Source organism: Haliotis cracherodii, unplaced genomic scaffold (genome assembly GCF_022045235.1).
Source record: "Haliotis cracherodii isolate W230 unplaced genomic scaffold, xgHalCrac1.p SCAF_26, whole genome shotgun sequence".
In the NCBI taxonomy this organism is placed as follows: Eukaryota; Metazoa; Mollusca; class Gastropoda; order Lepetellida; family Haliotidae; genus Haliotis; species Haliotis cracherodii.
The window spans coordinates 5105958-5132204 of NW_027266282.1; the positions used below are offsets into that span (position 1 = coordinate 5105958).

The window sequence follows — 26247 nt, forward strand, 5'->3', positions numbered from 1 at the left end:
AAAGGGACGCAACTCTGCACAGCGAATTGAGGCGCATTAGACGACTGGGCCACCCGTGTCCCTTCTAATGCTGGAAAATAAAAGAAGCGCCAATTCTTGATAATGTTGACCTTTTCACATTGTACTCGAGTAACTCGAGTACACCAATTTTGAGGTAGAATGTAGCATGTTTTCTGCATTAATATCGAAGGCCAAACTATAACTCTATTTCTGAGAGATGGCGAGCTAATCGAACATATATATATGACAGAGCAGCCAAAGAAATTCTTCCAATTTCTAAAAATAAAAACTGAAATCACATCAATGCGAAAATATATATCTTATCAATGAAAAAACCCAGGAATTTTATCAATACTAAAACTCACGGATAAAACGCACCCCAGCAAAACAATAGGCTACATATATGTACCCAACTCAGTTCCACACATCTGTCCGAAATAGGGACAGACAAGCCGAAATTGCTAAGGCAGAAGGCGATCTATTAAACAACAACAATCGCTCAATCCTTTAAATTATCTATATTTTCAAGGAGGGGGATATGGGTGCGAGTCTTTCCCTCTCTTTATCAATAGTACACTTGTTCAGGCGGTGTCCTCAAGGGAGGCTACTCTGTTTGCCTCTATCAGGCTTTTACCCTCTGTATTTATCATTATATATCCTTGTACTAGTAAATATGTCTATAGACGGGACCAGTTCTCGTCAAGTCCTTGGGGTGACAGCGTTTCAACATAGTAAAATTTCAGTGTAAGCCGTAATTTATTATATGGCATTTGCTGCGACACTGCAAAATGGCGGGTAATTTCAAATCAACAACACATGACCATTGAATTTTTCAAGCTTGTGAGTAGACTATGTGTCTAACTTAATGCACTTGTTATCATTTGGGGTTTGCATGATGTAAGTGGAATATTTTAATGTTCTATAACTAACGACACGCCTCTACAATGACACTAATAGGTCTTTATTTCGATGTGTCCTGATACCCACGAATTTAGGTAACAGATGGAATCTATGGCAACATTATATTCTGGGAAGATACACATACTCAACATACGATACGCATAACGATAGAACAATTATCTCTTCCCAAGTTCACCACTGACTGCGCAAGGAAGCGAGTGACAGCATAACAAGACTGGAGCAGTCTTCGGTTTATTTTGGTTTCCATATGGGGTGCAGGCTAAAACGGCACCTCAGCAAAACGTCACCGATTTCCCTGGCGAAAACGGCACCGCATTTCGCGAAAACAGCTACGTGTCGGGCGAAAACAGCACATGCATTTTTAATAACGATAACAATTTTTGGAGTTATATATATGTTTTACTAACATGGTATTTGATGTATTTACATGTCATTGTGTATATGTTGTATTTACATAGTATTTTCTGTTTTCACAGATAAGTAAATATGTTCATATATAGATTTGTGGCATGTCCATCGCCATCCTTATCCTGTTCACAATATTGGCCCATGTACAACTGAACATTGTGAGAGTACTTGGGTCAGCCTGGTCAGGGTGGACGAGTCTCTGTTGAACATCTTCAACGATACTGGCGCCTGATTTGTGTATGTTTTCAACAGCTTGTTTCTTTACTGGAAACACGATACATTCAATTACAGCTTATTGTAAATTAATGTGAACAATTACACCAGTTATCACAGGATACAGCATGTTGATTATTTTCTGACATTCTTCTCGCATGCAAATTAACACATCGAAAGGCCATTGTGAATAATTGTGATCTGACAGCACCATGTTAGGCCTCTTAAATACAGTTTCAGCTTAAAATGAGTAAAGTGTTTCCACAATAAGTTAACTGCGCCTCCCAATCAGAGTCGGCGAGTAAATTTGACTAGGGGGCTAATTTCTTACTTGTTTTATTTCACAATTATTTGTGTTTGTAAGAGACTATTATTTTTCTTCAAAGCATGTTATGTTTTCCCAATAAGTTGAGTTGCGTATAAGCTAAGTTGGATTATAGTTGGAGTAGAGGCTAATTTCTAATGTAAACTTGTTTTAACATCTCACAAGTATTGGCGTTTGCAAGTTACAATGTAAGTTTAATTAATATCATTTATTTGACTAAGGTTAAAAAAAGGTGCTGTTTTCGCTTGAGTCGAGGTGCCGTTTTTCGCCAATCGGTGCCGTTTTCGCCAATCGGTGCCGTTTTGCTGAGGTGCCATTTTCGCTATAACCCTCCATATGTTTTCGTGCATTCTGAACGCACAAGGGAAGAGGAATATAGCATACCGTATTCAACGTCATAAGCGGCCAAGGCGCTCTCAAAACGAGGTTGAAAGATTATAAATTTTGTGCTTTATGCTGACAGCCTGAAATGATATAAAAGAAGAATGAGTGTGTAGTATACACGATGGATATATTTTTCGAGAATTTAATTGCCCATAATTAAGGGTGCATATAACAAATGAGTGCATATTATACACGAATAAATAACTCTTGTGTACATTGATCAATCGGAAAGGGTGCGTACTGGGATTGTTCACTAGCTAATATATATGCAAATATCGCCGTGGGCACTTATTAGAGTGGGGCGCTTATTACGTCGAATACGGTACCTATTTGTTATAATTATTATTTAAGTTCATATAGGAAAAAGGGACTGCTTCAAGTCTATGGTGCAACATTTTGAACAGCATCAGGACTCTAGAATGTATTGCTGCAGCAGCTGTTGTGGAAGTCGATCTGTACATGTCACTACATTTCATACATTAATCAATTTTAGGGGAGGTATCTCTTGATTTCTGTGGTATTCAGAATTTCGGACACTGTAATTGCCATAAATGCCTTGCATTAGCACACAAGTTTACTATCATTTGCAGTATTGTAATGAGAAGTAAAGATATATTTCATCATTAGTTTAAATTTGCATAATTCTGATATTGGTTGTAAAATGTCATGTAAGCCAAGATCAGTGATATGGTGGGAATGCTAGAACCGCACATTTCATTAATATATAAATAGATATCGTACACATGATGGTTTCCGGAAATATAAGTAACCAGTGAAATAGCGAGTCTGCGGAAAAATAGAGTCCGAGCATGGGTGTGTATATATAGTCTCTCTTTAATAGAGATATATAGGGTTACAAATTGACATGGTTTTACACAAGTGAGACAATGAGGTTTGTATTGTTTCAGTGTGACTGACAGCTGATAATGACGACTCCACAGGATTTGTTTATATTTGATCCTCATGGACGGAAGCCACTGAAGGAGCAGGTGACGCCACACAAACTGTCGTTGCTGGTGTTGGTGTATGGGTACCAGCAGATGCTGAAGGAGTCGCAGGAGGAAATGGATGCTGTTGTTTTCACCGAGAGGGAAAAGAGGGACTTCATGACCTCCATCCTTGACCTTCTACAGGTATAGGATTTACAAAGCATTTTCGCCTCATTTTGCTGCAGGGAATTCAATAAAAAATAATACACCAGGACTCCAGATCATTTTTTGAGTCATTGAGTATTTAATCACATTGGTTATTGATAGTTTTTCTGTGGGTATTCAATATGTGTTTATTCCCTTCGGTTCAGTCTATTTGGTATTTTTAGACTGAGACTTGGTAAACAATTTCTTTGATAATTCTTACTAATTTGCTGCTCCAACTGTGTCACACGTTGTGTAAGCTCACAACAGTGACATCCGTGTCATGCAGGGCCCAGAGTTCATTCATACCTGCTATGAATAAAAAAAATTTTGAGCTATTATTTTCGATCGAAATATGCACAACAGTTCACGAACCGGATTTTGATTTCAGTGCGTGATTTTGATTGGACTATGCATAGACTCAGTCCAGACAAAATGTAACTCCATAATACCAGCCTAGTTCAGCAAGGGTGGAAACTGGACTTTAATTGTCAGTTAACTCCCTTGCCTCGGGAAGATGGGTTAAATCTACAGGCAGATCTACATTATAAACACAGTATGGTTATAACCATTTTATCATAACAAAATTAAACACAAACTCTCTTGTGTTAGCTAGATATTGAGTGCAGTGGCATGGGTTACTTATGTGTCCAGTGTTTAGTATGTTTTTTAGCTAAATAAGGGACACAGATAATTAAAAATTGACTTCAATATTTCTTTTTTTTATGGATGTTTAAACGTAAAACTGATTTAAAACTGTGTATGTACATGGTGTAAATCTACGTAGAGGATTGACGCAAAATGTGCACTCCAGTCTTTTTACATTTATACCACCATAAACGCAATTATACATTGAAGTCAATTCTTATAAATAAATACATCAACAATAATAACTTCACATATGTCTTATTTGTTGATTGGCACACACAAAACTGTAGACAACGGTAAATAAACCACTGACATTGTTCAGCGCAATAATGCAAGACAAGCCCCCTCCATTCTATTATCAGCCAATCAGGAACAGGTAGTTTGTAAGTGGGAGTGGTCTAACTCTTTTTCATTTATGGAAACATAAAATATTGCTTGGTTTGACAATCAAATGTCACAGAATCGCTTGCAATTTATTTATCATCCATTAAACAAATTATGGCCTTGTATATTCTCAAACATTGTTTATTCAGGTCATCATACTTTAGTTGCATATTAGATAGGCATTGGAAGTGTCGTCACAAGCCCGCATGAGGTGGTCAGACCTAAAGAAAATTATGCCTCGCAAGATTTAGGTCGACATCATGCATTATTATTATGATGACATGCCGCTCATTGTGTCATGAAGGACACGACATCACAGTCGGCTACAGAAAAGCGCCAGCTCTCTGTTGTCCCTGAAGCTAAAATACCCTCTCTCAGTCAATTTCTAACATGTTTTTTTGCCCAAAATTTATCGTCAGACATACTCGTATTTTGATTATTGTAGTTACAGCAGCTTTGCATTAATTGTACATGTCATGATTTCCCAATGTCTACTGACATTGATTCAGAAAGAGGTACATTTCTCTTCATATTAGCTTTCAGTTTTACGGAGATGTGTCTGTCAAATCGGTTGTTTCAATCAAAAGTGGTTATTGTAATTTGACAACCTCAGATTGACCAATCAGAATCTAGAATTTTCCAAATTGTGATGTTTTTTTTACACAAGTATGCAGTTTATCTAATCCTTACAAAAACATGACAGGGATGGTCAACATTTCTATTCCTCTTTTCAGAATGCTGTAAGAAATGGACAGTTATTTTTTTATTGAACATTTTTGGTTTTAATTCAAGATAAAAGTTATCTCTAAAAGATTTTAATAAAAGATGTGATATCGTATGTACTTCAAGCTTGTATATTACCTAGACACAGGTGGTCAGAGAGACCACTGAAAGTTGAAATTGAATTAAAAAACATTTAACAGTTTTCGAAAAGATCAAAGTTGTACCATCTCCTTCAAGAAATGTATTTTGCTGTTTGTGAGGTTATGTAGGATTTATTACCTTGAGGGAAGGGTCATAAAAAGGACAAGCATCATAGATGCAGCTACGACAAAATTGTAAATTTTCAGAAAATCCTTAATGTTTGCATATTAAATGATGAAAATATTGATCTTACATAATTGAAATACTATTTTAAGCTGAGTAAAATAAGCAACATGTTTTTGAGATGACTTCTGTGTTAATATATTATTGATCCGGTGGTTGCATGTGTTTATTCATATGGATGAGCTCAATGACTCATCTGTTCTCATGGACATATAGACGTGAAGTCATTCTGTGCTGTGTCTACGTTTAGAGCCTTAGTTTTTCAACACAAGTAGTTCTGCATCAGTTCCTATTTATTCTTGTCTGTGTTATGTGATGGATAATGAATAACTCTACAGCTCCGGTGGAGTATTTAGTTCGCGTAAACTGATTATGAAGTTGGAGGAACATGAAGACATGAAATGAAGTAAGTAAAGTTTGTTGCACTGTTTCCCCGGAATTCAAACAAAATGTTTACACCTGTTTTATGAGGTATGCTTATGCTACAAGTCCAAGGTACATTACTGTCTGTCACTGTAGCAATATGTTCTTTTTGGGTGACAACGTCCCATTAAGGTGACACATTCATGACACACTGTTTTGTGTTGTCCAAAATTGGCCATGCAGGGATGTTGTAATACAGTAGGACATGGGTATAAGGAACGACATGGGACCGGAGAAATCAGTTAGTTATATCCGTTGTTCGTTATATACGTTTTTGCTCGGAAACGTCCGCCATCTTGGATAAAACATAACTCAATACACGTAATTGCAGCATTGTCTTGTATCAGCAGTGATAGCATTCATAGTATTCAGTTGGTGACATTTCATAAAATTCATTTAAGTTAAACAAGGTTGTCCCGTCACCGCTGATTGTGTTGATTCACTGCTGATTGCGTTCAGCCAATTGTCAGTGACACTTGATACTGAGTGAGATTTCTTAGTTCTCTATACATGTCACTAATTAGTGGTAGATGGGCTTGTCGATGATCAGATATCAGTTCACTGTATACATTAGTTCGCTGTAGAGAGCTGTAGAGATATATACGTAAAATTTATACGATATTATGTGGGAGATAAATCAGGGATTTTTTTACGGTTCGTTGTATCCGTTTGTTTGCTCTATCCGCGATCGTTATGTCTGTGTTCTGTATATGTTTTTGAACATTTCTGGCAACCCAAAACTAAAACACAGGTTAAGTCCATGGGCTCAAAAATGTTTAATATTTCTATTATCCAGCCCATGGGTAATATGACACAGGAAGATTAAGTAAAGCGTTCTCGATAGTATGTAGAATTGAGGAACAGATGTTCCTGTATGTAGGTGTTCAGTATGTGGGAACATCCATGGAGAGAAGATCAAAACAACCTTAGCATTACGACTTGTAAGTCTGTGTTAAGGTATGGGAGTTACGATCACCTTAGCGCTAAGATCACTTTGTACAACCGCACCCAGGGCTTTAGTGTGACACACAGATGTGCATCACGTACACACAGATGTAGAGAATGGACAAAGAAATAGAATACACTGCGTCCCGAGTACCTCACAATAATTTTCATTGTACATACCGCACAACAAAAGCAGTTATGGATGTCTGTCTTTTCATCCATCAATCATGACCACTGTCCACTTGATCATCAATTCATTCCAGGATCTAAAGTAATAACCTAAACATACAGTACACTACACCATTCTCATTACTTTACAGAACACTTGTATTGCCTGCAGGGGGCACAGGTGGCCCAGTCGCCTAAGGCACACCAGAAACCTATGATTGTGGGTTCAAATCCTGGTTTGCCCAGATTATGTTTCTAGGTTTGTCAGCACCATACTCATGCTCATGGGTTTTACCAAAGTGGTACACAGTGATATAACTGGAATACTGTTAAAAGCGGCAACTCACTCACTCACTCACTCACTCACTCACTCACTCACTCACTCACTCACTCACCCACCCACCCACCCACCCACCCACCCATACACCCACTCACCCACCCACATTCTATGACCACGGAATACGGTTGGAATTGATTTGTTAAATTTTTAAGAGTAGAGATAGTGATGCACTTCAGCATTGCTTCAGTTCAGTGGTTGTTTTTTATTCATTCACGACAGGTTTTCCTGATATCGTCGTATCAGTCTGAAGCCCTATAACAATGGAGACAACATGAAGGTTGACGTGACACAGCTGTCATGTTGTGGTAATTAAGACGCTTGACTCCGAGACACTCTGAGTTAAGACAACAGGGATTTGTTGGCATTTTCAGAAGTTGGTATTTGGTCCCAAGACTGGGTCAAATGGTGGTAAAAATTCAAGTTGGCCCCAAAATAAATCCTAATTAGGGTACACATTGCCTACCATGGATATAGATAAATCCCTGTCCAGAATTAAGTCAAGAGACCATTTCAAACTGAAAGTGGAAAACGGAACCATCCTCTATATCTCCAGGGCTTGCATTTAGGTAAGCCTATGCTAACCCTGGACCCATCCCCGTGGTTCTTGCAATCTGAAATTACCTGCCCTTGATTTCCTTTAGGCAATTTGATTGGCTACGCTACTAGGTCTAATCTACCAATCATAATGTGAGTTGCAAACCAGCCTCAATGCTGGATTGGTGAAATCAAGAACATAGTGGCCAGTCCCACTAATTACGATAGTGTTTGTAAGAAATTCAACATTGAAAAACTAACTGACCCACGAAAGTAAAGCCCTGAGAAGACTCTTTGGATGAAAAGGATGCCTTCGTGTCGATGAAAACTGGCAATACGAGTTACCTCCCTTACCCATTTTCGTTTTCCTTATCTCAATGTTTGATTGGTCGGTGAAATGTGAATGAAAATGAAGGGCAGGTAATTTAAGTTTGTGAGAACAAAAGGGATGTATCCGGGGGTTAGAGTAGTTTTACCGAAATGTGAGCCCTGGAGATATATAGAGGATGAAACGGAACTAGATATTCTGAAGCAACAATGATGTCTTGTTGAGCCTTGTAGGTGGTGTAACGTGATGGTGTAACTTGATGGTGTGTTTCTGTAGGTGGTGATGTGTTTCTGTAGGTGGTGTAACGTGATGGTGTGTTTCTGTAGCTGGTGTTACTTGTTGGTGTGTTTCTGTAGCTGGTTATGTGTTTCTGTAGGTGGTGTAATGTGATGGTGTGTTTCTGTAGCTGGTGATGTGTTTCTGTAGCTGGTGTTACTTGTTGGTGTCTTTCTGTAGCTGGTGATGTGTTTCTGTAGGTGGTGTTACTTGTTGGTGTCTTTCTGTAGCTGGTGATGTGTTTCTGTAGCTGGTGTTACTTGTTGGTGTCTTTCTGTAGCTGGTGATGTGTTTCTGTAGCTGGTGTTACTTGTTGGTGTGTTTCTGTAGCTGGTGTTACTTGTTGGTGTCTTTCTGTAGCTGGTGTTTCTGTAGGTGGTGTAACGTGATGGTGTGTTTCTGTAGCTGGTGTTACTTGTTGGTGTGTTTCTGTAGCTGGTGTAACGTGATGGTGTAACTTGATGGTGTGTTTCTGTAGGTGGTGATGTGTTTCTGTAGGTGGTGTAACGTGATGGTGTGTTTCTGTAGCTGGTGTTACTTGTTGGTGTGTTTCTGTAGCTGGTGATGTGTTTCTGTAGGTGGTGTAACGTGATGGTGTGTTTCTGTAGCTGGTGATGTGTTTCTGTAGGTGGTGTTACTTGTTGGTGTGTTTCTGTAGCTGGTGATGTGTTTCTGTAGGTGGTGTAACGTGATGGTGTGTTTCTGTAGCTGGTGTTACTTGTTGGTGTGTTTCTGTAGCTGGTGTTACTTGTTGGTGTGTTTCTGTAGCTGGTGATGTGTTTCTGTAGGTGGTGTAACGTGATGGTGTGTTTCTGTAGGTGGTGTAACGTGATTGTGTGTTTCTGTAGCTGGTGTTACTTGTTGGTGTGTTTCTGCAGCTGGTGATGTGTTTCTGTAGGTGGTGTAACGTGGTGATGTGTTTCTGTAGCTGGTGTTACTTGTTGGTGTGTTTCTGCTAGATATTCTGAAGCAACAATGATGTCTTGTTGAGCCTTGTAGGTGGTGTAACGTGATGGTGTAACTTGATGGTGTGTTTCTGTAGGTGGTGATGTGTTTCTGTAGGTGGTGTAACGTGATGGTGTGTTTCTGTAGCTGGTGTTACTTGTTGGTGTGTTTCTGTAGCTGGTTATGTGTTTCTGTAGGTGGTGTAATGTGATGGTGTGTTTCTGTAGCTGGTGATGTGTTTCTGTAGCTGGTGTTACTTGTTGGTGTCTTTCTGTAGCTGGTGATGTGTTTCTGTAGGTGGTGTAACGTGATGGTGTGTTTCTGTAGGTGGTGTAACGTGATGGTGTGTTTCTGTAGCTGGTGTTACTTGTTGGTGTGTTTCTGTAGGTGGTGATGTGTTTCTGTAGGTGGTGTAATGTGATGGTGTGTTTCTGTAGCTGGTGTTACTTGTTGGTGTGTTTCTGTAGCTGGTGATGTGTTTCTGTAGGTGGTGTTACTTGTTGGTGTGTTTCTGTAGCTGGTGATGTGTTTCTGTAGGTGGTGTAACGTGATGGTGTGTTTCTGTAGGTGGTGTAACGTGATGGTGTGTTTCTGTAGCTGGTGTTACTTGTTGGTGTGTTTCTGTAGCTGGTGATGTGTTTCTGTAGGTGGTGTAACGTGATGGTGTGTTTCTGTAGCTGGTGATGTGTTTCTGTAGGTGGTGTTACTTGTTGGTGTGTTTCTGTAGCTGGTGATGTGTTTCTGTAGGTGGTGTAACGTGATGGTGTGTTTCTGTAGCTGGTGTAACGTGATTGTGTGTTCCTGTAGCTGGTGTTACTTGTTGGTGTGTTTCTGCAGCTGGTGATGTGTTTCTGTAGGTGGTGTAACGTGGTGATGTGTTTCTGTAGCTGGTGTTACTTGTTGGTGTGTTTCTGCAGCTGGTGATGTGTTTCTGTAGGTGGTGTAACGTGATGGTGTGTTTCTGTAGGTGGTGTAACGTGATGGTGTGTTTCTGTAGGTGGTGTAACGTGATGGTGTGTTTCTGTAGCTGGTGTTACGTGATGGTGTGTTTCTGTAGCTGGTGTAACGTGATGGTGTGTTTCTGTAGCTGGTGATGTGTTTCTGTAGGTGGTGTAACGTGATGGTGTGTTTCTGTAGGTGGTGTAAAGTGATGGTGTGTTTCTGTAGCTGGTGTAACGTGATGGTGTGTTTCTGTAGCTGGTGATGTGTTTCTGTAGGTGGTGTAACGTGATGGTGTGTTTCTGTAGGTGGTGTAACGTGATGGTGTGTTTCTGTAGGTGGTGTAACGTGATGGTGTGTTTCTGTAGGTGGTGTTACTTGTTGGTGTGTTTCTGTAGCTGGTGTTACTTGTTGGTGTGTTTCTGTAGCTGGTGATGTGTTTCCAGAGTCCGGACCTTGAGCTCCTTGAACTGAAGCAGCGTCTTGACGGGATTCTGAAGCCGGTGCTACTGGATTGCTTCTTTGACAGGTACGTCTACAGCTGTTCTTTGACAGGTACGTCTACAGCTGTTCTTTGACAGGTGCATCTACAGCTGTTCTTTGACAGGTGCGTCTACAGCTGTTCTTTTACAGGTAAGTCTACAGCTGTTCTTTCACAGGTACGTCTACAGCTGTTCTTTCATAGGTACATCTACAGCTGTTCTTTGACAGGTATGTCTACAGCTGTTCTTTGACAGTTATAACGTTATCATGCCAATGTAGACCATTCCACACACATGAACAAAATGTTGCACACAAATTTTCGAGGCATGAAATATTTAATTAAATTAAATTCACCATGAATGTGTATCATGAATATACACTATAATGTACCTGGCATACTGTGTATCATGAATATACACTATAATGTACCTGGCATACCGTGTATCATGAATATACACTATAATGTACCTGGCATACCGTGTATCATGAATATACACTAAAATGTACCTGGCATACTGTGCATCATGAATATACGCTATAATATACCTGGCATACGGTGCATCATGAATATACACTATAATGTACCTGGCATACCTTATATCATGAATATACGCTATAATGTACCTGGCATACTGTGTATCATGAATATACACTATAATGTACCTGGCATACTGTGTATCATGAATATACACTATAATGTACCTGGCATACCGTGTATCATGAATATACGCTATAATGTACCTGGCATACTGTGTATCATGAATATACACTATAATGTACCTGGCATACTGTGCATCATGAATATACACTATAATGCACCTGGCATACCTTATATCATGAATATACACTATAATGTACCTGGCATACTGTGTATCATGAATATACACTATAATGTACCTGGCATACCGTGTATCATGAATATACACTATAATGTACCTGGCATACCGTATATCATGAATATACACTATAATGTACCTGGCATACCTTATATCAAGAATATACACTATAATGTACCTGCCATACTAATATGCCAGGTTTTAGTGAGAACAACTTGCAGCATATGACACAAACGAAACAAGAGACTCCCATTTCCAAATGCATTTGGATAAACATCAGGTCATTTCAGAAACTCGGCGATACTTATACGAGAAAAGCAAGTTACCTAAGATGCATTCTGATTAATTTCTCAGCAGGCTACATGGAAAATAAGTGCCTACTCCTTAACCAATCACAAGCTAGAATTTTAATGTTAGGTAATATAATACAGTGTGAGTTGTTTTCATCAGGCAATAAAGCCTGGAATAAAAAATAATGTACCCGGATAATTTGTTACCATAACATCAGTGATAGGTTCAGGCGTTTTTCTTAGATAATGACTCACAAACAAGGAAGGATATGAGGAATGTAATTTGTATAGATTACAAGTTTGTCATTAACAAGGGGATAGTTTCCTTGTTTTGATCCGGAGTTTATCAGATTAAGTTCATTCTATCTCCGCTCTGCTGAGACCGGTAGGTGCTGGAACATGTTCTTTTCAACTGACGTAGAAGAGAAGTAGGTCTTTTTTCAGCTGCTTTTTCAGAATGTATGGAACCCTTTTCTGTCAGATGTGTTGTATTGTCAGAGAATCTGAACGATCAGATGCGTTGTATTGTCAGAGAATCTGAACTGTCATGTTCTTTATTGTCAGAGAATCTGAACAGTCTGATACTTTGTATTGTCAGAGAATCTGAACAGTCAGATACGTTGTATTGTCAGAGAATCTGAACTGTCAGATACGTTGTATTGTCAGAGAATCTGAACTGTCAGATACGTTGTATTGTCAGAGAATCTGAACTATCAGCATGATCAGATACGTTGTATTGTCAGAGAATCTGAACTGTCAGATACGTTGTATTGTCAGAGAATCTGAACTGTCAGATACGCTGTATTGTCAGAGAATCTGAACTATCAGATACGTTGTATTGTCAGAGAATCTGAACTGTCAGATACGTTGTATTGTCAGAGAATCTGAACAGTCAGATACTTTGTATTGTCAGAAAATCTGAACTAACAGATACGTTGTATTGTCAGAGAATCTGAACTGTCAGATACTTTGTATTGTCAGAGAATCTGAACTGTCAGATACATTGTATTGTCAGAGAATCTGAACTGTCATATTCTTTATTGTCAGAGAATCTGAACAGTCTGATACTTTGTATTGTCAGAGAATCTGAACAGTCAGATACTTTGTATTGTCAGAGAATCTGAACAGTCAGATACTATGTATTGTCAGAGAATCTGAACTAACACATACGTTGTATTGTCAGAGAATCTGAACTGTCAGATACTTTGTATTGTCAGAGAATCTGAACTGTCAGATATGTTGTATTGTCAGAGAATCTGAACTGTCATATTCTTTATTGTCAGAGAATCTGAACAGTCTGATACTTTGTATTGTCAGAGAATCTGAACAGTCAGATACTTTGTATTGTCAGAGAATCTGAACAGTCAGATACTATGTATTGTCAGAGAATCTGAACAGTCAGATACTTTGTATTGTCAGAGAATCTGAACTGTCAGATACGTTGTATTGTCAGAGAATCTGAACTGTCAGATACGTTGTATTGTCAGAGAATCTGAACTATCAGCATGATCAGATACGTTGTATTGTCAGAGAATCTGAACTGTCAGATACGTTGTATTGTCAGAGAATCTGAACTGTCAGATACGTTGTATTGTCAGAGAATCTGAACTATCAGATACGTTGTATTGTCAGAGAATCTGAACTGTCAGATACGTTGTATTGTCAGAGAATCTGAACCGTCAGATACTTTGTATTGTCAGAGAATCTGAACTAACAGATACGTTGTACTGTCAGAGAAACTGAACTGTCAGATACTTTGTATTGTCAGAGAATCTGAACTGTCAGATACGTTGTATTGTCAGAGAATCTGACATTCAAGCTTTTAAAACCAAATAAGATTTGATCCTGTTGAATGTTGAGGACCATTCTGTCATCTGGTTGCTGTTTGTGGAATATATTGGCCCACATGTTATTGACTTTATTACCCACGTGGTGAAGATACAGGTGGTAAGATACTGAATTCGTACGTCACACGTGTGTCGTACAAGGTTGACCTTGTTTTATTCGTTTTGATTGGATAACCGTGACCTCTGTCACACCGGGACTACTTTTTTCATTCATAAAAAATCGCTAGACGTCGTTCATTTTGCGATTACAAGGCAGAACTGAAGAAATTCATGAGAACGAGAGATATTTACAAACACTTTATTAAACCAAACAAGATAGTCACACGCATAGATAAGTTATGCATAGAGCTCCTACAGACATATAATCGAGCTAGATCTATAAATCGATTTACAATGTACGAATGCCGATCGAGCGCGTCCCTTGAGCGTGATGCACCCGACCAATTTCGCAACTTTCAATTTGATTTAACGTAAAAGGATAAGCGTGGTGAAATGAAGTCTGTTTAAACTATCTGGACAGATATCTAGACTTACTTGGGATGATCCGGTTGTGCCATCGGTGTCCCCTTTGAAGCGTATTTTGTGGCGCTGTTTCGGGAGGTGTTGTTCATGAATGAACGAACACGACAGCACGACCAGATCACTTAAAGTTAACAGTTCCGATACAAATCATTCGAAAACTCCGTGGAAGTGTGCTTTACTTCTGATTTTGTGGCCCCAAACATCCCAAAATGTGAACAGTAACATTCCCTATCTCTAGCGTAAAACGCTGTGAGTGGATCGCGGTTGTCTTTTCTTATTCCGGTGGCGACCTTGCCCTTCGATCGTTCGAAGCTGTCACTGACATGCAAGCAGATTTGAGTTTGTTGATTTTCATGTCTTCAGTATATAGGGTGGTACAGTTAACATGAATGTCTTTTGCGAACAGTCTGATTTCCCTCTTCCAAAATGGTTTCGGACATGATATAAATTCAGCTGATAGATCAAGGAAACCGAACCATTTTGATTGCACAGACGGGACCCCGGCAGTGTGATGCGTGTGACTGTTGGTCCGATATTCAAAGCGCGGCGCTAATGTGACATTTCAAATTTTCTTATCGGTGTCCTGCGTACTAACAACATGGCGCTTGAATTACCATAAGTTGAAGACTTTCTTCCAAAAGGATCTTGAGCGTCGGTGCTGGTTTGTTTGCAAACAGAACAGCAGGCGCATGTTGTTAATGCGTATGCATAAACATGTCAACAATGCCCATATTTGGTCATATATCAATATTAATGCGCAACCAGATTTTGCAACCGGTTTCAGTTTGGTCTGTCAACGAACGAAAGTTGTTTTGTATTTACACTTAAATATATATCTAACGTGGGTAATAAATAAAATACCACACTCATTCTTGTTAGATACCATTTTTACGAAACTCGTGAACTTTCTATGGTATCTGACCTCGCTTTCGCTCGGTCAAATACCATAGAAAGTCCACTCGTTTCGTAAGAATGGTATCTAACGAGAATGAGTGTAGTATTCTCTATATATGCATCGGAGGATCATCATAGCAAAGATTATGGAATTTTTAACATACATTACAATGACTTGCTAAATTAAACAGAAATGTTCAAAGTTTTAGTTCTGTGAGACGCCATGACATCACAATAATTATGTAAGATATTTTAGATGACACAATTTTCCTATCGGTAATCCTCAATATTTCTTCCCATCATCGATAATTCCGATTATCAATCTTTTTAGTCAGCCTAATTTTGACGCAGTAAATTACTCTATATATTGAAAGATCTTAACACAGCTGGTTGATATGCGACTTCTTTTTTTAAGATCTAGATTCAAACTGCCATGTCCATATCCGTTACTGCCTCACCAGATATCCGAGCAACTTGTACATTACCATCGGTTACCATTACTTAACAGCTGCTTAGCAACATTAGAATTCCGTGTTCCTAGAGTTATCTCCCTTAGACTGTAAGCGCCTGTCGCTAACAGGTTAATTTTGTGTGAACATTTGTAAATTAAAGTGACAAATATTGTGTGGTATATTACATTTGTTTGCAGAATATTAACCTGTTTATTTTATTTTTATATTTCTGTAATAAGATTTGAATAAAATAGATATGACAGGTACACTATCTGTTAGGCTCCCTGTATCTAATTAATCTGTTAATTTCATATAAGAAGATTGTTTTTCGCATCTTTATTCTCAAAATAATGTGATCATTACTGTGTCTGCCCAACTGATAAGAGAAACAACCACATTCCACTGAAACACATACATTCCTGATGTTAAACATATAGTGTTTTGGTTTTGATTATTTTTTTCATTTAACTTTTTAAAAAATGATGCAAGTCCATGTCTTGTTTCTAGAAAAATATATGGAGGATATTTCATGTGTCGAGTGAAATAACAAGTTTCTCTCATCGAGTGACGTGGAAGAAGATATTTTCATGAGTGGGTTCGTTTCCCCACAAGGGCACAATGTGTGAAGCCCATTTCTGGTGTCCCCTGATGCAATTTCGCTGGAATATTGCTTAAAGCAGCATAAAGTCATACTCATTCACTCACTTCAGGGGTCAAAACGTGAGGTGAAACACAGACATATTCAGGGTGGGCCCTATATTTGGAAGACATATTCAGGGTGGGCCCTACATTTGGAGGACATATTCAGGGTGGGCCCTGCGTTTGGAGGACATATTCAGGGTGGGCCCTACATTTGGAGGACAAATTCAGGGTGGGCCCTGCGTTTGGAGGACATATTCAGGGTGGGCCCTGCATTTGGAGGACATATTCAGGGTGGGCCCTGCGTTTGGAGGACATATTCAGGGTGGGCCCTATATTTGGAGGACATATTCAGGGTGGGCCCTGCGTTTGGAGGACATATTCAGGGTGGGCCCTGCATTTGGAGGACATATTCAGGGTGGGCCCTGCATTTGGAGGATGAACATTTAAAGTAAATGAAAAAGCTACCATTTGGACCTTCAGCACTGTGAACTATTGTTTACTTAATTCTTACTTTTTTAAGAGGATATTGCTTGACAAGACGATGAAAACAGGATACAAAAATGTAGTCCAAGTATTAACAGTGTTCTGTCAGAAACTTTCCGTCCTGGTCTTTTGTGTCCAAGACCTTGCAGGGGTATTGAATGTATTTCTTCACACAAACAGCCAATCCCACATACCAACAAGGCCTGCTATTGCTGCTCCTGTTACAATCAATCTTCAGGCTTGACAGGTAGGAATTCTTTACAAATTTTGCTTAAGAGTAGTTTGAAAAATTGGAGAATTCGGGTATTTGATGTCATTTTCATCTAAAATACTCCTCATATATTTTTGGGATGAGTCAATGACAATAGGTCTGTCATAACTCTAACAGTAAAGGCCCAAGACAAGGGGTCTGTCATAACTCTAACAGTAAAGGCCCAAGACAAGGGGTCTGTCATAACTCTAACAGTGAAGGCCCAAGACAAGGGGTCCCTATATTCAAATACTTTATGAGGTACCTTAATTTCAAATGGAATAAAGAAATTAGTCAGGGTTTTGTTTCATTGATTTTGGCTATTTTAAATCCTGAATCTTTTTGTCTACTGGGGATATGGTATTGTCCTCTACAATTTCATTCTTAATTTCAAATACTGTATTGAATTGTGGTTATCAAATCACAACACACTTCTGATTACTTAAAACACAAAAATTGCTATTTTTATCACACTATACATTCCATCCATGACATAAAATCATGTTCCTCATCCGTTCCTTACCCGTTCCTTACCCGTTCCCATAATACAGTTTTTTCCATCCCATAGTTTCAGTTAGGAGAGAAACGTACTGTGTTTCCGATGTAGAGTCAGGTTACCTGTGTATTTAACCGCACTAAATTGGATGTGGAACTGAACACACAGCATGAAGTTTCAAATGTTAGATTTAGCATAGTTAAATCTCCATTCTACCATGACTAAATTAAGCGTGAACTCTTTGGTGCTAGCAAATATACTGAGTGAAGTGGCATGGGTTGAGTCCAGTGTTCTGAGTGGGTTGTCGATGTGAATTACGGAATCACAGACAACAGCCTTTAAAGAAAATAAGGCTCTGTATATGCTCAAGCAGTTTGTTTACATCGTAGTACTTCACTCGAACATTGAAAGCATAAAAGCACTGTAACCTTGTAAGGTAACATGAGGTAGGCATTCCTAAAGAAACCTACGCAAGCTTTGCAAGGCTTTCATTCTACACTACACTGCACGTCACTACTATGATTATCCCCAGAAATTATCAGACCATGAGCTGGCGTTCAAGTCAAAGTCTAGAGCACAGATGTTATATGATGTGAAACAAGGATGCATATCACTGTAACTCTTCTCAGAAACACTTTGCATTGGGGCTTTTCTTGGAAAGCATTGATAATGTTGATATGGATTTCCTGTGAATGAGACATGACATGCAGGTGTGTGTCTTTCTGTTGCATGTGTCCTGCTGTGTAAACCTGATATGCTGTGTCATTGAGGATATTCGACGGAAGGACTAGAATGGATACTTAAACATTTGCACTGAGCAAAATGTGCATGTGACTGCATGAGGCAAGATGCAGAATGCATGTAGACCGTGGATATATACCCGTATGGCTTCCTACAAACGACCCTGTGGGGATCCAAGGTCACAATTGATCCCCAGCAACCTATGCTTTAACCATAATAAACAAAGACATAAAACAAACAAAGCTACAAATGGATACAACCATTTACAATTAATAAACTGCAAGTGCTGTCTGAGTGCAGAGTTTCAGCTTTTATGTATGCATGTCAAGTTGACTTCGTCAACAGCTTCCAAAAATAAGGATAAAATACTGAGCATAACTATGAGAACTGAAGATAAGGAACGGTGGGACATTTACAGTTTGACTGAGATGCGGGTGTACAATATGGAAAAGTACTGGCAGAAGGATGGATATTTTGGATACCTTTCAAAGCCAATAGATTCATATGATACTTCAGGTGAGACTTTTGGTTGAGTATTGAGACTACTTAGAATTTGTCTTCCGGATGGGTTCCCAGTTGATAAAATACCTTATGCTGGTCATAAAAGCCAACTATATGTGACTTGGCTGACTGTGTGTCGTCCTACCACGATGACCAGGGACGTTGATCATGCATTAGTTGCATGCAGAGTGACTTAGGTTGAATGTTCCTGCCTGTGGCATATAACTGTATTTGTCAGCATGCAATGATGGGATACAAGATCAGTATCTTTTGTCTCCCCTGTCATGAGCTGCGGTAACCGTATCTCTGTGCAGCTCCCTTAAACTATTTTGGTATTGACTGTCACTTCTCTATCTAATCTTGCTTATCTTGCTGGGAATTTTAGTCAATAATTCAGTGACAATGCAGCCCTTATATCGATCTATGGAGCTTAAAAGTAGTTCTTGCTAGCTGACCTCATTTGCATAATTCAGTGACAATGCAGCACTTGTATCGATGTATGGAGCTTAAAAGTAGTTCTTGCTAGCTGACCTCATTTGCATAATTATGGGATTATCACACACACTTAACAGGAATGATTTATCGCTTCGCATTTATTTATTTATCCAGTTAACTCAACGCATCCATAGGATGCTTCCATAAGACTTCTGATGAACTTCGACATTTACTTTTAGGAGATTATCTATTTTTGATTGGTGGTCAAATTCCACATTATTGCGGAAAGGAAAGTTAATGTGACTTCCTGAATTGGTAGCATAGTGTAGCACATGTACCCCTGAAACAGCATAACACTGTTGTACACCTTGAAAACAATGTTGTACACCTTGAAAACAATGTTGTGGATCAGAAACAGTGTTGTAAACAATGAAAACAATGTTGTGGACCAGAACCAGTGTTGTAAACAATGAAAACAATGTTGTGGACCAGAAACAGTGTTGTAAACAGTGATATCTGAAAGTATATTAAAAATAGTGTAAATTTATTACCATTTTTCCAACAGCCGTATCTTTGATTCATTCATGAAACAACAAGACATATCCTTTACAGCTACATAAATCATGACAACAAAATGAACAAATCAATACAAATTCATACATGTCACAACTGGTATTTGACAAAGTTGTGAGCATGACCATGAAGTAGAACTTAATATAATAATGAGCGTGCCTCCAATGATATTATCATAGCAACATTTATAAGATGATAATCCCAATTGTTTATCCCCATTTTATTGTACATCGACTGTCTGCCATCATGAATGAGATGTGCAAGTATGTCACTGAATTACTGATGTATATATTTATGACTTACAAAATGTCAGGTGACCTTGGCTATATAAGCCTTGGTCCAGAGATGAAAATCAGAGAGAGAGAAAGAGAAAGATCTTAGCCTTAGTCTAGATAGGGTTAGGCTGGGTGCTCCGGGGCACCTAGACAACAACCACTACCACTATGTGCTGACCTGGCACATAGTGTTTTTTGTATGTATATATCTACCTGTATAAAGTAAAATTGTATATACCGCAAGCCATCATCTCCAAGTCTTCACTTCCTACCGAGAACCTATGCCGACCCCTTGCATATATATACAAGTATGTACATCATTCATTATCAATGTCACATGCATTGCAAACACACAGTGTGTTGTTAAAGGGGCACTGATCTAACGCAATTCCCCGGGACTGGTTGTTGCCTTTGTTATTGTTTTTTCCCAGTGAGTACCCGGATGTAGAGCAGAAATCTAGACTAGCTCGCGACCTCTGTTGCGCCATTCGTAAGCGCATTAGTCACTTTTATGGATACCGGTAGTAATAAGAGCGTATGGTCACATTGATCAACAAAATGAAATACAGTTTTCGAGATAATAAGGAAATGTAGGCATCTTTGTGGGTAGCATCGGTAATGGTGACGAAGTTTTGATAAGTCACTTGCTTGGTAATTTTGCGATTTTCGTTTACACTATTTTGACTTGCAACACAAAGTAAATATTTCACCTGAGCATTGCTTTTTTTATAGTGTGTATATTTTTTACTGTCAAAATGTGTAACATATTTATTAAACGTCTAAATATTCAGTTATTTTACAAAGTGACTGAAAAACATTTCCATCTGTATTATTATGATAACGAATTCCAAACATTTTGATGTTTAATGTCATCACCAAGAGACTGAAAATGTTACGTTGAAAAGTACATTTCTATGTTGTTTGGCTTCTAATCCTACATAATAATCTGTTGTGATGTTTGTAGGCCCTTTTGATCGTCTTAATCAATCTTGACAGATTTTTTAGTCAAAATGACTGAAATATTTACACATTTTAAAAATTGCCTGAGAGAATCACATTTTACAAATTGACGGTAATCTATACATGCTTACAAAGGAAATGACCTGTGAAAACAACGTCTATCACGCATTGAAGAATTTCCCAACCAAGACGTAGAAAAACAAGAACGAATCGGTTCAAATGAAGGAAAACAAAATGCAAATACCATAATTACAACTTACCAAATTTATGTGTATAAATAGGCAGCTTGTGAATATCCACACAAAAGAATACTATCCCACTCTTCTGCAGCTATACAAAATAACTTATTCGATGTCACGTGTCTCTGTAACTATCAAATATTCTAAAAGATATATATCGTTTCGGGTGTCAAGTCTCAAGGGTCGGCTGAGAAAGGCCACGTGACAACTATTTTCATTACGTCGACGGTTCCTAAAAAATCCACTGAGTTTGATAACAATGAGCAACCAATCAACGTATTATCAGTTAACCCTTTGAACAAATTGTATGTTGTTTTTACATCGGCACTTCACGCCATGATATGAGTGTATTCCCTTTGTTTTAGTAAACCTAGACATGTAAACACTCACTTTTGACATATCCACTGTGCAAGATAACAGTGATTAATCAATGAACGTATTTTCTGTTAATCCTTTGATGACTAGGAACGATCCGTTGATTTACAAAAAAAAAGTAAATCAACTGATCATTCATCTCTTGCTGGGCTGCCACGTGCATATTACATAACCTCACTTCAAACCTGGATTTAGATTGAATAATTACCCCAGGCACAATAAATGCCAAATGAGAACCTTTGTCAGGTAATCTAAGTGGTGCTACCACTAATTGTACCTGTAATAAATTCATTAACTGAGCATCAAGTGAATGACGACAAATACACAAGTGTAGGGTTAAACGAGAAAACGTGTATGACAACAAGGGAGTAGTAATCGTATTACACAATCCGAAATCCGAAAATGCTTTCACTGCATGGATACTTTTTTAGTATTAAACTATAACCATCTGGGGTATTTCCAAATGACGACTTCCGATGAGCTCCTCCGTTCTTTTTGTCTGTTTGTTTAGGTTGAAGAAATTATTTAACATGCGCCCTTTGTCGAATCTTTATAGATCACAGTTAACCAATCAGTGTTTATGCAAAAATGCGTAAAACAAATATTGCCTCCAGCCTCCAAGTTTATTTAGCTCTCCTTGCAGACGGTAGCCCAGTCTCTGGTCACGCTCAGTTGCCTTGCGTATCATCCGGGTACTCACGGGGGGAAAAACAATAACAAAGGCAACAACCAGTCCGAGGAATGGCGTTAGATCAGTGCCCCTTTAATGTATAGTCAAGCTATTGAACCACATTGACAGGTAGAGTTTTGTGTCAGGTTCACTGCATGGAGTTGTGTGTCAGGTTCACTGTATGGAGTTGTGTGTCACTTCTTCACTGGTTCACTGTATGGAGTTGTGTGTCAGGTTCACTGTATGGAGTTGTGTGTCACTTCTTCACTGGTTCACTGTATGGAGTTGTGTGTCAGGTTCACTGTATGGAGTTGTGTGTCACTTCTTCACTGGTTCACTGTATGGAGTTGTGTGTCAGGTTCACTGTATGGAGTTGTGTGTCAGGTTCACTGTATGGAGTTGTGTGTCACTTCTTCACTGGTTCACTGTATGGAGTTGTGTGTCAGGTTCACTGTATGGAGTTGTGTGTCACTTTTTCACTGGTTCACTGTATGGAGTTGTGTGTCACTTCTTCACTGGTTCACTGTATGGAGTTGTGTGTCACTTCTTCACTGGTTCACTGTATGGAGTTGTGTGTCAGGTTCACTGTATGGAGTTGTGTGTCACTTCTTCACTGGTTCACTGTATGGAGTTGTGTGTCAGGTTCACTGTATGGAGTTGTGTGTCACTTTTTCACTGGTTCACTGTATGGAGTTGTGTGTCACTTCTTCACTGGTTCACTGTATGGAGTTGTGTGTCACTTTTTCACTGGTTCACTGTATGGAGTTGTGTGTCACTTCTTCACTGGTTCACTGTATGGAGTTGTGTGTCACTTCTTCACTGGTTCACTGTATGGAGTTGTGTGTCAGGTTCACTGTATGGAGTTGTGTGTCACTTCTTCACTGGTTCACTGTATGGAGTTGTGTGTCACTTCTTCACTGGTTCACTGTATGGAGTTTTGTGTCAGGTTCACTGCATGGAGTTGTGTGTCAGGTTCACTGTATGGAGTTGTGTGTCACTTCTTCACTGGTTCACTGTATGGAGTTGTGTGTCAGGTTCACTGTATGGAGTTGTGTGTCACTTCTTCACTGGTTCACTGTATGGAGTTGTGTGTCAGGTTCACTGTATGGAGTTGTGTGTCACTTCTTCACTGGTTCACTGTATGGAGTTGTGTGTCAGGTTCACTGTATGGAGTTGTGTGTCACTTTTTCACTGGTTCACTGTATGGAGTTGTGTGTCAGGTTCACTGTATGGAGTTGTGTGTCACTTCTTCACTGGTTCACTGTATGGAGTTGTGTGTCAGGTTCACTGTATGGAGTTGTGTGTCACTTTTTCACTGGTTCACTGTATGGAGATGTGTGTCACTTTTTCACTGGTTCACTGTATGGAGTTTGCTCACTTGACAGTCAGAAAGCTGGTAACCATGGCGAGTACTAGGCCTTATCACATAACTATCATACTGCCATGGCTGTTGTAACTCTGGTACTTTAATATAGATTCGATATCAAGTTGTGGTAAAATTACAAATCAATACAAGTTCTACTTCTGAGAAAGAGATTGTGACAGGTAATATGTGGCCTGGCATCCATTTTTCAAAATCAAGGGCAGGTAACTCTAAAGAGTATATATCAGGAATATATTGGCAGTAGACATTAATGCATGATACCCTTCTACCTTTGGTCACTTTCTCTAGTTAACCACTCTTTGGTCTTGGGGATGGTGTAGCTCTCAAATCACAAGTCAACATGGGTGCTCCAGTCCATTTATTGAAGACAGAAGTTATAGCAAATATACACAAGGTCCTCAGTTATCTTCTTGTTGCCTGTCTAACACTTACCTAAGTGATGTGATGTGTTGAAGAGCCTGATAGCTTTTCTGATCAACCCAATCGATCAAAATCGACCCCAAATCCCATGAAAATGTCATTAAAGTATTAAACCTGGTGACGTACTGTATGAATACATAACATTGCTTAGTTACGTTCCAAACTTCAGTGTCACAATAGCCACAGTAGTAACAATGATGAAACAAGGGAGGTAATACAAAAATAGTTGAGTATTTTAGAGTTTTTACAACAATTTCTTGTCTACTTAAACTAATAAGTTCCTGCACAGTGTCTCAAGGCACTGAATAAAGACATTTACGTAGCTGCCAACTGGCCCCATTTGTGCTGAAGACAAAGTAGAAATGAAGCAATAGAGGCATCAGCAGAGTTCTGGAATCACGTGGCTGTATTGTACTGGAGACATCTCATTCATTTGGCATCCTGACTAGAAGATCGTAACAAAATACTAATTGTAATTTGGGAAAGTTGGCAGCTATGTACGTAATTGTCACTTAAAGCTGTACATTACAGGTTCAGTTATATTTCACCGTGAATAGCTCCAAAATTAAAGCAATAATCTCTCACTCACTCTAGTTTTAAAGAATAATACTAATAATACTCATCATCATCATCATCATCATCATCATCATCATCTATAGAGTATCTCTGCCTGGACCTAACAGAAGTAATTATCTGTTTCTATTACCTATCCTGAGCATGCTGAGCATGTAATGATTTTCAACCAGTGAACATTTTCTAATTCTCATGACAAATTACTAAGGACTATGGAGAAATTCTTAACAAAACACATCTTTGTTTTGACAAACATTAACAGAGATTCAACAGTTTAATTCTTGTACACTACAAAGTTGTTGCATCCATTCATCATGACATGACCCTCCCAGCCTTTATACTCTTTACCCATTGTGGGCTACAAGTAATCACGCTACCTTGTATAACAAGACTGCTGTGACGAGTCCAAGCATCAGACAGTTCAGGCTGAATCGTACTCAGACCCAAATATATTGCCATAAATGTACTAACTTAAGCCCTCTATTGCAAAATATTTGCTCTTTAATGAAATTAACAGTTTGCATGTATGAAGTACAATACTTCAAGGAAGCATATTTCTTCAGGCATCAAAGTGACTTAGTATTGTGGATGAAACTGGACAAAATTGGCTGTCAATAAGTATCTCCAACAGCCATCCATGCAGACATGGTGAGCATGCTGGTTCCAAGACTCCTGGCTCTTGATCAGAAAGATCCTTGTTCATTATCTCTCGTGACAGTTTCAGCATGCTGGTTCCAAGACTCCTGGCTCTTGATCAGAAAAGCTCCTTGTTCATCATCTCTCGTGAGAATTTATGTGATTTTGAAGCATACCCAGCTGATTTTGTTCAGGGATTTTTAACCATGGAGCAGTCGTGGGTTCACCACTACCAGAGACTAATGTAACCTTAGGTTCCGGGTACTTTACCCTTCTACCTTTGGTCACCTGTACTTATCAACCACTCCTTGGTTCTAGGGATGATGTAGCTCTCTCAAAATCACAAGTCAGATGTTTTGCTCCAGTCCTTTTTATTTATGATAGAATTAATCATAAATATACACACATGGTCCTCAGATAAGTTCTTGTCGTTGCCTGAATTACTTAAGTACAACACATACCTAGATGATGCGTTGAAAAGCGTGATGGTTTTTCTGATGAACGTTTAACTCTACTTCTTTTCTGAATCGGGATCCCAAAACCACAGTGAACCTTTCCGTTCAGCTGTATGCTCCCGACTCCCCGCACCACTCTCGGACAACTAACAAAAAAAACTATCAATGATAATTTTAGCTCCTCCCTCACATTTGACATCATGAGAAATGAGTCATAATGGTCATTCCCCAATTTCCATAGTAATTAGTTTACCATAAAGCCCTTCTGACTAACCACTTTGATTACCTCTTTAGGGTCATTGGTCAACTTGGACATACTCATATAATCAAATACCCTCAACTACTCTGCCAGACTGGAAGGCGCCGAAAAGATACTTAATCCTGTTATTTAGACATTCCAATCAAGCAGTAGTATTCAGAAATATTTGATCACCACTAGTCTAACAATTTTGTT

At 38.9% G+C, this 26247-nt stretch overlaps 1 protein-coding gene across 1 annotated transcript in view; it reads left to right on the forward strand.

Annotated features, from left to right (window-relative positions):
* Positions 1 to 711: 711 nt before the first annotated feature.
* The window catches only part of LOC139472969 (anaphase-promoting complex subunit 5-like), a 130070-nt gene continuing 104534 nt past the window's right edge, over positions 712 to 26247 (forward strand). The window contains exons 1-3 of the mRNA XM_071255457.1: positions 712 to 840; positions 3160 to 3384; positions 10808 to 10890. Of these exons, the coding sequence (XP_071111558.1) occupies positions 3178 to 3384; positions 10808 to 10890 (290 nt within the window). The 5' untranslated portion in view covers positions 712 to 840; positions 3160 to 3177. The remainder of the gene's footprint in view (positions 841 to 3159; positions 3385 to 10807; positions 10891 to 26247) is intronic.